The sequence below is a fragment of the Astatotilapia calliptera genome, chromosome 18 (genome assembly GCF_964374335.1).
Source record: "Astatotilapia calliptera chromosome 18, fAstCal68.1, whole genome shotgun sequence".
Lineage (NCBI taxonomy): Eukaryota > Metazoa > Chordata > Actinopteri > Cichliformes > Cichlidae > Astatotilapia > Astatotilapia calliptera.
This window is the reverse complement of record NC_137439.1, coordinates 18886530-18903444: the sequence shown is the minus strand read 5'-3', so window position 1 is coordinate 18903444 and position 16915 is coordinate 18886530. Positions and strand designations below refer to the sequence as shown.

Sequence of the window (16915 nt, the reverse complement as noted above, 5' to 3'; positions counted from 1 at the left end):
CTGTCTCTGTTTTTAGACAGACTGAGCTGAGCAAAGCTCCTGCATGGTTAAATATAGTCCAAGCTTCCAAGAGGATGGACACATGCAGGGCTTTTAGAGATGTCTGCCTTTAATACGTGGTAATGCTCAGTTTATTTAGGAGCAGGGAAAGCAGTATTATTGCATTATAGGGTTCTAGAAGAGTGTTGCTAGATCTCGGACTGTAACTCAACCAAACAAAACCCTGCCTCCCTTCAATACAACACAATCTTAACTACATATGCACACACAACACACCCGTTTCACCTATATCACAGTTTTTCTTTTTTTTTTCCACCACGACTCTAAATGCTCACCTGCTGCCCTTGCATCCTAATGTTTAGTGCTCAAATCGTGTTAAGATATTTTTGTTTTTGTAATTTAATTATATGATCATATGTTTGCAGCTCCTTGATGCATAGAACAGGGTTGTCAAACTCATTTTACAGCTCAGTTTGATCTTAAGTGGGCCAGGTCATTAAAAACTACGGTGGGCCTGAGAGGCCAAACGGACTGCAACTTAAGAAAAAAACAGCAATAAGAAAAATGCTGCAAAAGCACACAAAACACAATGGAAATAGGAAAAATGACAAAAATAAAAAACAGAAATAGGAAAAAACAGATTTCCAAAAGCACAAGGGAAGTGTTTCTGGAGAGACAATAACCCAACGGACCAGTTGCAGGAACCCAAAACATGGTGGGTGTGTTTTATCATGATTCATATAATACTGATGACGGATTTTTAGGCTAATAGTTAGGCTAACACACTTACCTCTCATCTTTTCTTAACTCACAAAACCGATAGATCCTCCACTTCTTTTGAGTGTCTCCCAGCGCAATTCTTAGCATTTTTTGGTTCCTGCAACTGGTCCGTCGGGTTATTTTCTCTCCAGAAACACTTCCCTTGTGCTTTTGGAAATCAGTTTTTTCCTATTTCTGTTTTTGTTTTTCCTATTTCCGTTGTCGTTTTTCCTATTTCCGTTGTATCTTGTGTGCTTTTGCAGCGTTTTTCTTATTGCTGTTTTTTTCTTAAGTTGCAGTCCATTTGGCCTCTCAGGGCCACCGTAACAAACCCTCTTTCTGACAGTGTAAAGACGTTCAGCTGCACATTAATCCCTGATATCTCAGTATAAGAAGTGCAACTTCAACAGCACGCTTAAGTTTTACGACATGATAAAGAAATGCTGTAAAATGCACGAGCTGTAAAATGTATGAAAATGCAGTATGAAAATGCAGTTAAAAGTCAAAATGTCCTTTATATTTTCCAAAGATGTCCAGTTGGCTGGGCCGATTCTGGTCCCTGGGCCTTATGTTTAACACCCTTGCTCTAGAATACCAAATCAAGTACCTGACCAGGTTACTTACATTCGTATATGTGATGTTTGGGGTGTGCTTTATTTACCCTATTGCTGTGTTTCATGGCTTTCTTCCACCAAACAAACATAAGCCTGTGCATCATCCAGAAAAGTGCTCTAAGCTGCCGTGTTCTTTGAGTGTTCTGTGTAAAACTTTAATAGCTTTGTAGATTCTTTTTAAATCCATAGGATCAATTGTGTATACAGTGAAATATGTGGGCTAGACTGAGCTGAAAGGGTACTGTGGTTTCTTTCAAGAGCAACGCAGGTGGCTGTGCAGCTCTTAGGAGAGATATTAGATAAAGGCACACTTGATGTTTATGTTAGAATAATGAGGTTCAAAGAGGGGGGCTCTTTTGACAGAGCTGCTTCCGGTCTGTCTCTTTCAAAGACGACCGTTTGAAGCATGGCTTGCCAAGTTTGAAGCTAGACTAAACTGATATAAAGTGACCTGAACGGTTGCTATGATAAATTACACCAGTATCCTGCTGCCTTGGCTTTAATGGCAGTGTGGTTCTGTTGGATACTCTGTCAGTTGGACTAAAATTTAAAGTTTTTATTTTTGCTAACTTGTCTAGATTTTTTATTTGGCTGGAACATGTGTCATCACTACAAGAAGCAGTCAGGGCATAACTGGGCATTTTCATTTATTGTACTAATAACAGTCTCAGAAACAAAGATTCGGACAGCAAGGTTTTCTTTTTTTACATGTAACAATCCAAAAGAACTCGTTATTAGCTGTTTGATAACAGAGTCAAGTCAAATATTCCTGTGTTGTTGATTCATGGCAAGAGGGGGGAGGCTATCTTCAATATCCTGCATACAGAGGACTCACATCTATACATACAGCAATGTGCAATAGTTTTGAGCTTCCCCTCATTTATTTATATTTTTCTTACCTGTGTTGCAATTTTTTTATTATTATTTTTTTTAGCAATAGTGTTTCAGGCCTTCTGATGGGCTCTCAAAGGTTTTTTTTTTAAATCTTTTCCACTCATTTTAAATTCAGTCATTGTTCCTGACTCTTTTCAAAAGAATGTGTTTTGTTTGTTTGTTAAACTGATCTAAAAGGCACCTAACTCAAGGGATGAACCAGTGTTGTGTCTACACATAGCAGATAACTTAGCAAAGAGACGGTTTTAAATTATATTGTATTTCCTTTTGTTACTGTATAAATTGTGTGTCACAAAAACACACAATTTATAATCTACTATCTACAGTAGATGGATTGTGGCTGTCAAGAAGCCACAGGGAAACAGGGAGAAAAGGTATGTCAAATTACAGAAGAACTGGACTGTAAAACAATGGCAACAGGCCTGATGAATCCAAATGTGATTTGAATTTGATTCAAATCATCGTGAGTGTGAGAGGTACAAGAGTGAGCGTAAAACCCAAGCTCTGTCATGTTTTGGATCTGCATTTGGGTGTTGGGATCTTATCAGAACTGATGGAAATATTTTGAACCACCATGCAATGCCATCTGGAAAACATCTGATTGATAACAATTTAATTTTTTAGCATGAAAACTGATCCCAAACATACATTAAAAGCAAAGTGGTTTGTTAGTTGTTTTATATGTATAAAACTGGTTAACTTGAGCAGTAGGCTAATAAGATTTTGGTTATAGTTTTTGTTAAAAACAATTACAAAAAAAGTCCTGGTGTTTAGGACTGACGGACGGTCAACTTAGGCAAAAAAAACCAACCAGTTTTTATGTTTTAACAGCTCCATTGTTGATAATATGTTCTGTGGCCTTTTGCTCCCCTGACCCACAAAAACAGCATCCTCTCCAAGTTCCTCAACTTAACAAAGCAAACACTTCCACAGAGTGGAGCAAGGCTGCGTCTCCATTCATGTAGCAAGTTGGTCTGGAGAGGAAGAGCGAAAATGGGAATGGCTCGCAGGCAAGTCGAGATGAATTTGCATATTTAGAAAGTAATATGCCATTTTTTTAAATAAATTAAGTGACTTTTAGAGTTTAACCATTGCCAGGATTGGGACATTGAAATTCCGGGGATTTATTGTCTTATTACTGGATGAGATTATCCCTGGAAAAATGAATATTGCCTATGCCATCAACAGGAGGCTGACATTTTTGGTTTACAATAAAAGTCTTGACAGTTATGGATTGTCCTGATATTTGACTTTTGTCTCAAGACCTTTGTCGCTGCATGGGCATTTCTTTGTATGAAGCCAACTTTTTTCTCACTTTCTTTACTAAGATCTCTTTTGTATGTTGTATCCCCTCACAGTAATGATTTTAGAGATGTTGGGAAGAGAAACAAGAACTAAGGAACAAAGTTTCTAATGAGAATGTGGAGGTGCAGCATTTACACATCGTGATAAAAGATTACCGATACACCCGTGTTTTTTGGTCCTGACCTCTTACTGCCATTGCACACTTTAAAAAACTCTTTCGATTTTTCACCTTTGTTTTTCAAAAACTCTGGCATGCGTATTTATGACATTATTTATTTTAAGTGACTGTGATGTTTTATCGCTGTATTGGCCTTGGGTGATGTCTGTGCTGTTTAACTGCTGTTCTGATTTATGTAGTGCTGTAATCAGGTCACCATATAGTTTGCCTGGGTTGATGATTAAAACTGTCTTACAAACTAATCTGAGTCTAACAGACAAAACCAAGACTGAATATTTGGAAACACAATGCGTTTTACCTTTTACCAGTTCTCTGGCAAACATTTGCTAAAACCTCGCACCGCTTTCGTTAACGGCCATAGAGGTCAAATGCTTCTTGTAGCAGGATCGCTTTCTAAATTGCCTGCAGCTAAGCAATCTACACTGCACAGGCCCCCTGTCTCAGACAGGCCAAGGCAAGCAGGCAAGCTGCTCCCTGTTTTTGTGACTTCTTGGCTTTTTGACCTATGACCCATGACAAATCCTACCTTCAGTCAGGAAACGACCACAGTGATCTTCAGTTACTCCCCCTAAACACCTTAATATGATGTTTGGTGTCACTGGCTTCTTTACTTACTTGTTTAGGAATTTGCTTAGAGTGAATAACTTGGACTATACAGAGGCATGTGCAGGTTGCACAAATACACATTTTGTGTTGTGCATTTTTATTTTAGCACATTTTGTCAGAAACATACTTATTATGAATTGATGACGGCAAAAAGTAGCTTCTCTTCCTAGAACCTTTTTCCTTGTGAACCTATTTACAGGGCACAGTAAGTAAGCCATTGTTCCTCTAAATATTTATGCCATGTATCAGGCTACCAGTCACTCCTTTTTTCTGGGGAATGTATTTTAGGAGCCCTGACCACATGTGCTTATCTGCCTGAGTGAACCCAGAGTAGACCATGTGAGGCAAACATTATAGGCCTTACAGCAGTCTGTCTGATGAGAGTGAGCTGCTTCTCATTGGTAGAAGTCAGGCAGTGACTGAGTGAATATTGGATCCTAGTAGTTTAAACGACGTTCTGATTAATTACGTGTTTTGTTTTGTTTCATTCTTTTTTAGCTTTGAGGCATTTCTTAAGTCGTCTGGTGTTTATCATGTTCGTGCTTTTGCTGCTTTAAATAGCCTCTGATTGCAGAATGTCTTGTTATTTGTGATTTGAAGGTTATTCATTTAGAAGGCTTTGGTAGTGTGCACACTGAGACCTTTCACTTTTTAGAAGATGTGAACAAGTTCAAGATCTGTGATTTAGCTTTGTAACAAAGTGGCAAGAGAGTGACTCAGGTTAATGCAATGTTTTTGGCTCTGTCTATAATTCAGCAATCGTCAAGAGAAAAAGCTTCCAAGAACTCAATTTTGGAGACATTCCCCTGGAACCTAATCCTCTTTCTCGGGGGTTCACCTCCCACAAAAGTTGGTTTGAATGTTTTATTTGCAGCCGTCGCCCCCTTTTGTGTTAGAATCCTTCTAGGCGGTATTGTGTGACATCCTTTCTATGCTCTCAGACTCTCACAAAAGTTTGGCCCTTTTAAGCCTTGCTGAAAGTGACCCGGCCTTCTCTTTTCACAAGATAAATGGCTAGAAATAGAGAGGTGGTGTAATTTGGTGGTGAGAAAAGAGAAAACACACATAGCGTAGAAGTTATATCTGAAAACATTAAATTTTCCTGGCTTGTTGAGCACTCTTGATGCTGTTTAATCTAATAGACATTAATGTACAACCCTGCATGATGCTTACTTGTATGCATGGGTGACCTTCTGGGTCCAGATTCAGTTTGCATGGCTGCACTGCGTCTCTTGAAACCATGTTAGAAGCGGATTTGTATTTTGTATAGGCTGTAATCCTAATTGAAGCTGTGATTTGCCGATGTAATCCTGAACAGTCAAAGAAGTGAGTAAATTGCTGTAGAAGAACTGCCTATCTATGCTTTGTAATAAATATTTCTTCATACTGTATAGTTGGCTCACCCCTGAGACAACATTGGCTGTTACATATCCCTTTTGCTTCGGTGACGATGGAGGTGATGTAAGTGCCCGTCTTTAGCTGGGCTGCCCAAGGCACCAGGCCAACCCAGCAGATATTTACAACTACACTAACAGTCACACTGTGCTAGTTAGCATTAGCAGAGTGCATCACGGGTGACTGTTGGACAGCAGCTCCTCTTAAATCTGGAGCTGTGATGTGGAAAAGCTTGTGGGGGTTAACGTGGGATCTGTTCACCTTTTCAAGGGCCACGCCACCAGTTTGTACATAGTAATGTTATTCAGTGGTCACAGGTTTACTGACGCAGGCATTGATGCAATGGGAAGTTTCCTAGACCCATTTGACAGGGGTGTTTCATGAATAGCTCACCCATATATACACCCATGTATACTGCAGCACAATGCAGCAACATAGCTGCAGAATTTTACACATCACTACTAAAGCACTGTGTTCCATAAATATTTTTTTTGCTTTTTTGCCAATTTTTTAATCAGATTCTATCACTTGGTTATTAGATCGCTGATTTCTTCACATTACAGCCAGTTTTGAATTTGCATTGCTTTTAAAACATCCTCCAATGAATAACTACTGTCACACTGGACCCCCTTTTGCCTTCCGAGCTGCCTTAATTGTTTGTGGCACTGAGTCAATAAGGTGCTGGAAACGTTCCTCAGAGATTTTGATCCATATTAAAATCGCACAGTTACATCCATGATGTGACTCTCCTGTTCCACCACATCCCAGAAGTGTTCTTTTGAATTTAGATCTGGTGGCTATGGAAGCCATTTGAGTACAGTAGACTCATGCTCAAGGAACCCGATTTAGATTATTTGAGCTTTGTGACACGGTGTGTTATCCTGCTGGAGGCAACAATCAAAAGATGGGTACACTGTGGATATAAAAGGATGTACATGGTCAGTAATTAGGTAGGGTGTTTAAATGAAGCTCAAGTGGTTATTTTCTTGGCAAAGTGTGCCTAGAAAATAACACGCCCACCATTACACCACCATCACCAGCCTGCATCTTTAATACCATTCAGGATGGAGCCATACTTTCATATTGTTTCTGACCCTGCCAGCAGAAATTTGAGTTCATTAGACCAGACAACTTTTTTCCAATCTTCTTTTGTCCAACTTTGTTACTCTTGTGTGAATTGTAGACACAGTTTCCTGTGGCACTTGTTGTGGTAGTGTTGTCACCCAACACTTCAATGTTCAACTAGTTTCAGAGATGCTCTTCTGCACATCTTGGTTGTAACAAGTGGTTATACAAGTTACCGTTGCCTTCCTATAAGCTCAAAGCAGTCTGGCAATTCTCCTCAAATATCTAACATTGACAAGGAATTTTCAACTAAGCGTACATGGCTAAATGCACTGAGTTGCTCCCATGTGATTGGCTACTTATGTATTTAAGTGAAGAAGCAGTTGAACAGATTTACCTAATAAAGTGGCGACTGAGTGCATAATGTTCAAAGCAGAAGTAGAAATGTGCGGCATTATTACCAGAAATACTTCTCGTGCAATTTTTAGCCAACTGCTCGTCGTCACCATATAACTTCTGTCATGGAGACAGAGAAAAACATACCAGACTACCCCCTTCTCCTTCCACAGCCCACCTGTTGCACACAGACAAACAGTTGTACACTGCATTATTACAGACTGGAGTGCAACTGCTCCATCCCCACTGCGCTACGTGTCCTGTCTGGCACGGGTGATCCACTGTAACAGAAGGTGATGCCTCCCCTCCTTTAAATTGCATTCTTCTGATTTTATATCAGATTTTCAGGCGCTCACTGTCAGGATTGTGCTCTCAATCTAGATTTAGTTTTTTTTGGTTGTACCCTTTGGTTGAACTTTGGGATTATGATGTTCAATATTGCTAACAGTATTGCTAGCTTATGTCTCATTTCCTACCTGTTTAACATTAAAATAAAATAAAAGACATGGAAATGTTTGACACAACATTTTGATGATTGAGGAAGCTGTGAGAAAACCCTAACCAGTTCATTTTACAGTACACTTCATTTGATCTACACAAAAAGATTATAATTGAAGAGATCCACGTGGCAGGCATGCCTAAAAGGAGTATAACAACCCAAGGGTCATGCAATCAGCTCTTTTCTTTTGAGATCTTGTAGCTCCACAGCTCTAATACCTGAAGGGGCAAGCATGTGTGAAGTTAGAGGGTAGAACCTCTGTGTAGAGGCAACAGTGGGGCTGCAGATCACACTGAATGGTGCAAGTATATCACTTCTGAGCTGTCGCACATACAAAATGGGTTATTCATGTGGACAGTTTTGGGCCTGACATGTTAAGGGTTGATGGGTTTAGGAATGATTAGTGTGTATGCATGTGTGTGTGTGTGTCAGAATTAATTTACACATTTCTACAGGCCCAAAAAGGAAAGGAAAATATGTTGTTATGCTGTTAAAAAGGTGTTTGGTCACGAGGGATGTGAATGGCTTTGTTGTTCTGTTGCGTTAATTAGGAGGTTGGAGGAGATCTGGATGCTTTACACCTTATATATATGACATCAGGTCTAGGTCAAGAATTTAAGAAGGGTGGTAAAAAGCGAAGAGGGTAGTTGTCAAACCTGTCAAAGCTAAAACTCTGACCTTTTTGACACCCACCCACACAGCCCTGTGTTGTGGGTGTTGAGAAGTCAGACCTCACGGCAGTACGAAGCCGCAGATGCTGGGAGGGGGAGAGGATGGTACTTCTCAACTGCCATTCCAAGTGTTTTTTTTTTACCTCAAGCTTGTCAGTGTGTTTCATGTCTTTCGTGCCACTACTCATGCACTTAACATGCTGTTACAGTATTTCATGGTTCCTTCAAACAATACGTAGGTGCTGGACATATTTCAAGAGCATGTGTTTAGACTGGCAGGACACAGTTGGAAAGACAGGCCTGAAATTAAGCAAAGCCATGCCAGGACAGGCATGGCTTTGCTTAAGCAGTTTCCAAGATCACACTGTCTGTTTCTAGCTGTGTTTGTTTCCGGAGGATTCATCTTGCCAACACTCAGTGTTTGGCATCAAGTCAATAATAAGTCCCTGAATCTTTGTGTCATCATCGCATTACTTGTAACTAAACTTTGAGATTGCATAGCGACTTGCAGACTACAGCTCAGTTTGTATCCCAAAAAGCTAGTTTTGTTGCACTACCCATCTTGAACCCAAATCTCTGTTGAAACACAGCTGGTGTCTGATTGTTTCAGCACTCTAATTTGGACTTTGGCTTCTTTTTTTTATTTTTTGTGACACTGGAGGATCTTGTTGCCATCTTTATCATCACAAGTGGTGGAGGAGATTTTCACTGCTGAACGTTGATGTCAGCAGCAGGTTCCTGTAAGCAGGGACACACTCTGCTTTGGGGGCATTAGGGGGGAAGGGGAATGTGGCGCTATGTTTGGAATCTGAGATGGGTCTGCGTGCCAGCCAGCAAGTCTCTCGCCACTGCACTGACCCTTTTTCTTTCCTTTTTTTTTTTTTACACTCGTGCCATCTCACCCTCCTGACATCTCTTAACGTCACTGCAGCCCATGTGAACCAAACTTCCTGCAGGTCCTCATCAGAACCAGCATGCTGATTACAGGCAACTCCTGCTTCTATTTTTAGATTGCAGCCCGTGCAGCCGTGCATCTTTTTTTTGTTAGTTGCGCATCCTGTTGCATGCGGGTGGAAGTGTTCTCTGATTAATTTTAGGACACACCCTATTCAAAGCTGTGGTTGCAAGTTGTTTTATTTACTTTCCGCTTGGACCCTGATTAAAGACGTTTCCTGATTTGCAAACTGTTTTGTTGTTTATTGGTGATTGTCTGCAATCTTCAGGCAGAAAAAAAAAGGCGGACGTTTCCGTAACTGACCTCTGAACTCTCTCAAAATCCATCAACCTAAGGGCTTCTTGAACTTGAGGTTTTTTCTTGTCAGTATAATTGTGGGTCCTTTTCGACACAGTAAGTCCACAGCAGATGCATTGCCAGACTTTGCTCTGCTTTGATATGTTTGTATTAGAGCTCCTCGTCTCATGCAAGTGAGTAACTGGAATATTTCAAATGCTTCCTTGGGCTTTCATCAATGTGCTGTGGGATGCTGGACGAGTGTGGGCCTGCCTTCATCCGCCTCGAAGACAGACAGTCTGTAGAAATGTCTGTTATTGAAGTAGTGCACCGCATTATGTAGATGCAGTTACATTCATGAGCTTAGCAATGAGTGCAGGTACTGCAGGTTATATGTTTTTGAACCATGCAATGTTTCCGCGTGCCAGCTTTTAGATAAACTCTTTCTAAACCGTGCTAAACAAGACATGGACGGGTGTGGTAGTCGGGTGTAGACGAGGCCTTTTTGTTGACACTGCAGGTGTCACGTGCAGGATAGTGTCAAATGTTTGCGATCCAAGCTATGTCAAGTCCATGCCAAGTCATAACAAAGAGACCTTTGACTGCACAAATTACATTTCTTTTGTACAATGTTCAATCAAGCTGAAGTCACCCGCTTTTAGGGCTTGATAACGATGTTGACGAACTGTAAAGGAAATGTACTGCGGTGAATATCACGGGCCTGACAGAAAGCTCAGTGTTGGCAGAAACCGTCACTGACATCATTCTCTGGCCTCGTGTGGACTGAGTATTCTGATGGGAGGTGAAGATAGAAAGTTCGGGGAAGCATACAGGGATCATGTGGGCTGCACCTGCACCAGTTTATACACTCTAACAAATGTTGGCCACACAGATACCGCTAAAGCTGAGACTCAAGAATAAAAGGGCTCAAAACAGGAAGTTCTTCCTCGTTCAAAGCCATTAATCCTGTGGTGATCATTTACAGAGATAATACAGCCAAGCTGTTGTTGTATCCATACATTCACAAGAGAGGAAATGATATCTTCAGAGCTCCAGGTCAAGCAGGGAACTTTGACAGAGCAAGTACAGGAAACTGTATTTTGCCAAAATTCATTCTGAACACTGGGTGCTTTTTTATTTACCCTCCTCTTTGCTCTCTCTCTCTTTTTATTTTTTTTTTAATTTTTTTTATTTTTAGCTCTTCCATGTCGCATATGTCCTCATTAAGTTTGCGAATTCACCACGTCCTGACCTGTGGGTGCTGGAGAGGTCTGTCGACAATGGGAAAACCTTCACCCCCTGGCAGTATTTTGCACGTAAGTTCATATGTTAATGCATTAAAAACCTTCTCCTGCAAGCTGGTGCACTTTTTGTGCTGTGAATCAAACATTGAATCCTCTTGAATGTGGTCCCAACTTGAATCAATTACTCAACTGAGTTTCAAATCAAGGAAACGTGCAGGTCTGCAGAATGCCTTTTAAAATAAATAAGTGCCGTTTTCTATTGTTGTCTATAATGATGTAATTAGTGATGACAGATTCTTTTAGACTCTGTTCTCATAAAGGTTTTCTCTGTGGATTAAATAAAAAAAAAAAATCAATTTCAGTCATAAATACACAGATAGGGCAGAGTTTCATGTCTCTGCACTACACAGCTTTGGGCCTTTTTATGGAAAGGATTTAAAATTCAGCCTACCAAAAGCTATCACAGCAATCCAGGGTATTATACATTTCTAGAACTGGCAGAGGCAAAAAGAGTGTGGTCATCATTAACACTATTAGTTATACACGTGTCTTTCCTGCCATGACAAGTCAAAGTGTTTCTGTAAAGAAAAAGGCCTGCGGACAGAGTTAAAACTTTGTACTGCAGTATGTTTAATCAGAGACAGATTTAGACAGGGAGTGGGTGTGAACAAAAACCTTTGATTAAATTTGACTTGTTGAAAACATGCGAGAATGTCAGCTTAATGACTGATTTTGGTGTATTAAAAGTGGCAGGTGGTGACACGCTGCAAATCTGACACTGAACTGCCACCATTTTACATACTTAATGCATATTTTGTATGTGCTGATTGGATATCTGAGGGAGGGTGGGATGCGTGCACAGAGCCTGCCAGGAGACACAGCTGTGACTCATCTGTTTTACAGTCTCAAGGTTTCTCTTCAAGTTTGTGTTCTTTCAGGAGCTATCATGAGTTAGAGACTATTAGCTTAACCTTGAGCTTTACCTTTAAAAAATTATTTCCAGCTGCATAAACACTGCAATTGCATATTATATCATTCCTTCCAGTGTATATATATAGAGAGATTTGAGATTATTTAAAATCCCAGTTTTTCCATTTAAAATTATACTTCTTTGGTCTTTTCCTTTTGCGTCATGCAAAAGGAACATGATCCTTTTTTTCATGTGAAGATGCCAATGTAATTTCTTTACATTGTCAAGAGAACTAATTAATTAAATAAATGATTTATTATAAAAATATAAAGAATAATGGGTGTCTTCTTCTCCTTCTTCTTCTTCTTTTTGGCAGATTCAGCACGTGAGTGTATTGAGAGGTTTGGAAAGCAGCCCAATGCCCGTTTATTAAATGATGACGACCAGCTCTGCATCACAGAATACTCACGGATCATCCCTTTGGAGAATGGAGAGGTAAAATAAAAATGTATTTCTTTCTCCTTTTTTCTTTTTGAAGTAAATCAAATAGCTTGATATTGTAATAAGCATTGTAAATGGATTGTAAATTTGTATTGTTTAGGTTGTGATATCCCTTGTCAACGGCCGTCCGGGGGCCAAAAACTTTACCTACTCACCTGCGCTGCAAGACTTTACAAAGGCTACCAATATCCGCTTGCACTTCCTCCGCACCAATACCCTGCTCGGCCACCTCATCTCCAAGGCCCAGAGAGACCCCACCGTTACACGCAGGGTGAGACACACTGAACAACCTCGCACTATGGTGTCATGCTGGCAGGCTCTTGTTTCCCATTTGGCCTTTGCAGCACCCACCTGCTAGCTTGTTTTTTGCTGAAACAAGCGCACAGGCCTACCCACATGTTCACCTGTGTTGAGACCCACTGCCAGGTCTGTCTGTTATCTATCATATGAGTCATCTTGGTAATTTCCTTGATACAGAGTAGTGTACAGGACTGTGCAAAACATCTGAGCTACTCCTCATTTTTTTAATATTTTGCTTCCAGTAGCCAATATTTCTCCAGGCTTTCTGAAGATCTGTCATAGTGTTTCTTTGAAACTGGCTGGTTTTTCACTTATTTTCAGTCAAGTCCTTATATTTGACCATTTTTAGGGGAACACCTATAAACAATTCAAGCATAAAAAGGCACCTAAGTTGCAAATAATTATTTGTTTCCATTTCATGTCAAAAATAACACACTCTGACAGGAAGAAAAAAAATCATTTTATCAGCAACAAGCTAAAGCCCAAAGCGCTATTAGTCGAAAACTTTGTATATCTCAGCATGGTGTGCAGTGTGTCCTGAAAAAAACTTTGAGGAAACTTGTGGAGGACAAAAGCGGCAGACCTAACGATGAAAGTTATCTGAAAGTTGTGTCCTTAAGAAGGAAAAATATCCTGACCTAGGACCGGAGAGATAGATCTGACCTTTGAGTTGATCCAGCTATTGTTCACTGAAGCCTCATCAGAAATGGTCAAAGGTGGCTGCCAAGAAGCCAGAAGTACAACAGTGTCTACAGCCATCTGTAAAACATTGAGACGACTCTGTCATGGTTTAGTCCTGCATTTCAGCCGGTGGGTAAGGGATGTCATGTCAAAACTTGTAGAATTATGAACTTTAAAAAATAATATCACATTTTGATCCATCATGCAGTACCATCTGGAAAGCATCTGATTGGCAGCAGGTGCCAATGATCAATGATCCTAGACACACTGCCAATGCAGTAAAAGCATACCTGGAAAGGAAAACGTGCAATGGAACGCCATCAGTCATTGTTTGGCCTTTCCAGGAGCCTGAACCTCAACATTACTGGAGCAATGTGAGATCATTTAGACAGAGAATGAAACAAAAGGCAGCCAAAATCCAAAGAAATGATAAGAAAGCTTCAGGCTGTGCTGAAGAATAAATATGGTGCTACCAAATACTTACTGTCAAGCCTGTTAGAACTAAACAAACCATTTTTTTTTTTGGTTTATGTTTTGGCAAAATATAAAGACATGATGGTTTTGCACAGCACTGTATCTTTGTGATTTACTATTGTGTCTAAAACATCTGTTTAGTTTTCCTTATTCGAACCTTTGGGAATCAGTGATGTTGGCTGCCTTATCTCGTGTTATCTCACGCACTGATTCACCCCATAAAACTAGCATTATCTCATGGGTCATGGTTTAAGTTTGCACTTGTCAGCATGTGTGACTCACTTCTGCTGCCAAGCAGAGCCAGGCATTTGTTCTGGTGTGACTGGTGTCGCTAAGTTGCTGATAACATGGTTGGAAATTATGCTGCTGATAACATATTCTTTATTTGCTGACAGTATTACTACAGCATCAAAGACATCAGCATTGGCGGACGCTGTGTTTGTCACGGGCACGCACAGATGTGTGGTGGAGGCCGTAACCCTGACAACCCAAATAGGTTAGTAATACATACTTCACCTTCAGCTCTAAAATATACTTGCCTTTATTCAGTGAGCTTTTTGTAGAATTGGGGCTCTTGTGTACAACTATTACAGTAAAGTGGATTTAATTCTGAAAGAAAAGAGGCAAAGATTACAAATGCTGCCTCTAGTGTATGAGGTATAGCATAGATAAGATCAAGAGTGATCACTTGTTTCTGAAAAGCACAATTATGTTGTTTGTGCAGTGACTTCACCATTATAAAAAGCAGTAGATTGTTTTAGTTTCCCTGATTACTGGCTGTGATAAGATTTGGGATAAAGCGCTGCTTTGAACCATTGTAAGCATTAGTACTCTGAAACAAAAAAGTCCAAGAAAAAAGAAGAGGATAGGATTCGTGGATGCTTCACTAAGTTGGTTGTCTCATCGCTCTCATCGCTGTAATTTCCAGGTGCTGTAAGCGGCTGTTTTCACCTACACAAAGCTTGAACATCAAACGGAAGACAGGAAGAATTAACGCTGAATAGCAGCTGCGCAGATACCAAAACAAGGCTTAAAGCGAAGCAAATTTGAATGTCTATTTGTCTGACTGTCTGAAATAAGATTTCAGAATGAATGTTAGTGCTCCGCTGTGCGTCCTTGAGTTTGTAGATACCCGACTGTGTGTGCCAGTAAATATCAATGTACAGTTGGGACTTTTTCTCTGAAAACCCATCTTGGCACTACTACTGAATACAGGCGTCTCGTCTCCTTTCTTTAGTCGCCAGTGCGAGTGCCAGCACAACACCTGTGGCGAGTCATGTGACCGCTGCTGCCCAGGATTTAACCAGAAGCCATGGCGCGCTGCAACTGTTGACAACCCGAATGAGTGTCAGCGTAAGTATACATGTACAGTACTTCATTTAGTGTGTAACCAAAACCGCACTCTGCTACTCCCCATGCTGTTGGCTCCTTGAATTACTACCCCCAGAGAGGACTGAAGTGTCCTCTTGCCTCTGATATTTAAGCCCTATTGTGGATGCCCTGATATGGTATTGTGGTGAGCCTCAGTGAAGAGCTGGGAGGACATTCCTGATATGGTATGTGTGATGAACAGCACGGTGCACAACTTGCTTCAGGATAACTGGGTTTTGTCTGTTTAGGTAGCTGGTCAATGAGCTTAGTCAACCCTGCGCCGACCTAGATAGTGAGAGCTTATCAGCGAGCCATTCAGTCCATCAGCAGAGCCTTTGCCAACTGGAATCTAATTGCTTTGCACTGTTGACAAGTTTGGCCTTCATGAAACATAACCTTGAATCAGCCACAGAAGTAAAGCAAGGAAGGAAACTTGTAATCCAGTCAGTGCACTCATGCAGTGCAAATGCACCCAACCCATTCATAATCATTAATAAGACAGGGTGGATTACAGGAAGAGGATATGCCATCTTGTTTAGTTTTGGATTTTATAGTTTCTCTTGATGCTTAACAACCTTGACTTAATATTCCTTTTAAGAGAATGAGTAGCTTAAGGTACTTACAGGGGGAAAGGGGGAGTCAGAGGTAATTTACTGACAGTATAGAATAATACTTGTCTCTGTTTGTGTGTGTGTGTGTGTGTGTGTGTGTGTGTGTGTGTGTGTGTGTGTGTGTGTGTGTGTGTGTGTGTGTTTGTCTTGGGGGGTTTCCTCCTCAGCCTGCCAGTGTTTCTCCCATGCCTTCGACTGTTATTACGACCCAGAGGTGGAAAAAAGGGGAACAAGTTTAGACACCTTCGGCAGGTTTGATGGAGGAGGAGTGTGCATCAACTGCCAGGTATGTACTGGGTATCAAGTCTAAACTGATTCTTATGTTTGCATGTGTGTGGTTGAAAACAGGATAGAAAGTGAAGCAATATTCCATACTGCATGTCTCTATATCATTCAAGTCTTTTGCAGAGGATTGGATATTGCATACTTCAGTTTGAAACTTGTGCAACTTGCTGTGTGAGCCAAAGCAAACGTTCTTTTTGAAACTTTCTAGGAACTTTGTGACCTTCTTTTTGCCAAGATGAACTTGAATTGAGTGTTATGTTAAGATGGAGTGTTATGGATATCAAGTATTGCGTTATGTCCACATAGATTGATGCAAAGCTAGAAACTTAAACTCATATTTTTTTGTTCAAGACTAAAGTTAATTTTGTTCTGTATCATTCTTTAGCACAACACTGCTGGAGTGAACTGTGAGAGATGCATTGAAGGCTTCTACAGGCCTTACGGTGTCCCTACTGAGTCTCCCACCGGATGCATACGTAAGCCACATTTTTGTCTGTCACATCAAAATGCTGTTTTCATACTGATGTTGTAAAACTTTACTATGTACTGATGAAAAAGACTGTGGAAATATAAGCCTATGCTGTTTATGCATGCGTGTGTGTATTTTTGTGGAATCCGTTTTTGTAGCTTCTCTGACATTTTTCAAGATACGACAACAGATAGTTTGGGAATCAACTATTGTCCCACCATGTTGTTATGTGACCTACAACATGTGTGATCAATGAGTGAAGCCAAAGTGTATTTTTATTCAAAGCAAGGCTTTAGCACCTCGCTTTAGACTGACACAGATGGCACCACTGTCAAGCACCACGGGCACCGCCGCTTGTTTTATTGCTAAACTGGGCTCTGCCATTGTTTACACTACTTTAATGGTCCATCACTATTCCTCTTGGTATAAATAGCTTACAGTTGTGTTTGCACATGA

General features: G+C 40.5%; 1 protein-coding gene across 1 annotated transcript in view; it reads left to right on the top strand.

Moving 5' to 3' along the window:
* Positions 1 to 16915, top strand: part of LOC113010073 (laminin subunit alpha-3) — a 60186-nt gene that overhangs the window by 2054 nt on the left and 41217 nt on the right. The window contains exons 3-9 of the mRNA XM_026148902.2: positions 10812 to 10929; positions 12144 to 12262; positions 12369 to 12539; positions 14119 to 14219; positions 14961 to 15076; positions 15873 to 15991; positions 16376 to 16466. Coding sequence (XP_026004687.2) covers positions 10812 to 10929; positions 12144 to 12262; positions 12369 to 12539; positions 14119 to 14219; positions 14961 to 15076; positions 15873 to 15991; positions 16376 to 16466 — 835 coding nt within the window. The remainder of the gene's footprint in view (positions 1 to 10811; positions 10930 to 12143; positions 12263 to 12368; positions 12540 to 14118; positions 14220 to 14960; positions 15077 to 15872; positions 15992 to 16375; positions 16467 to 16915) is intronic.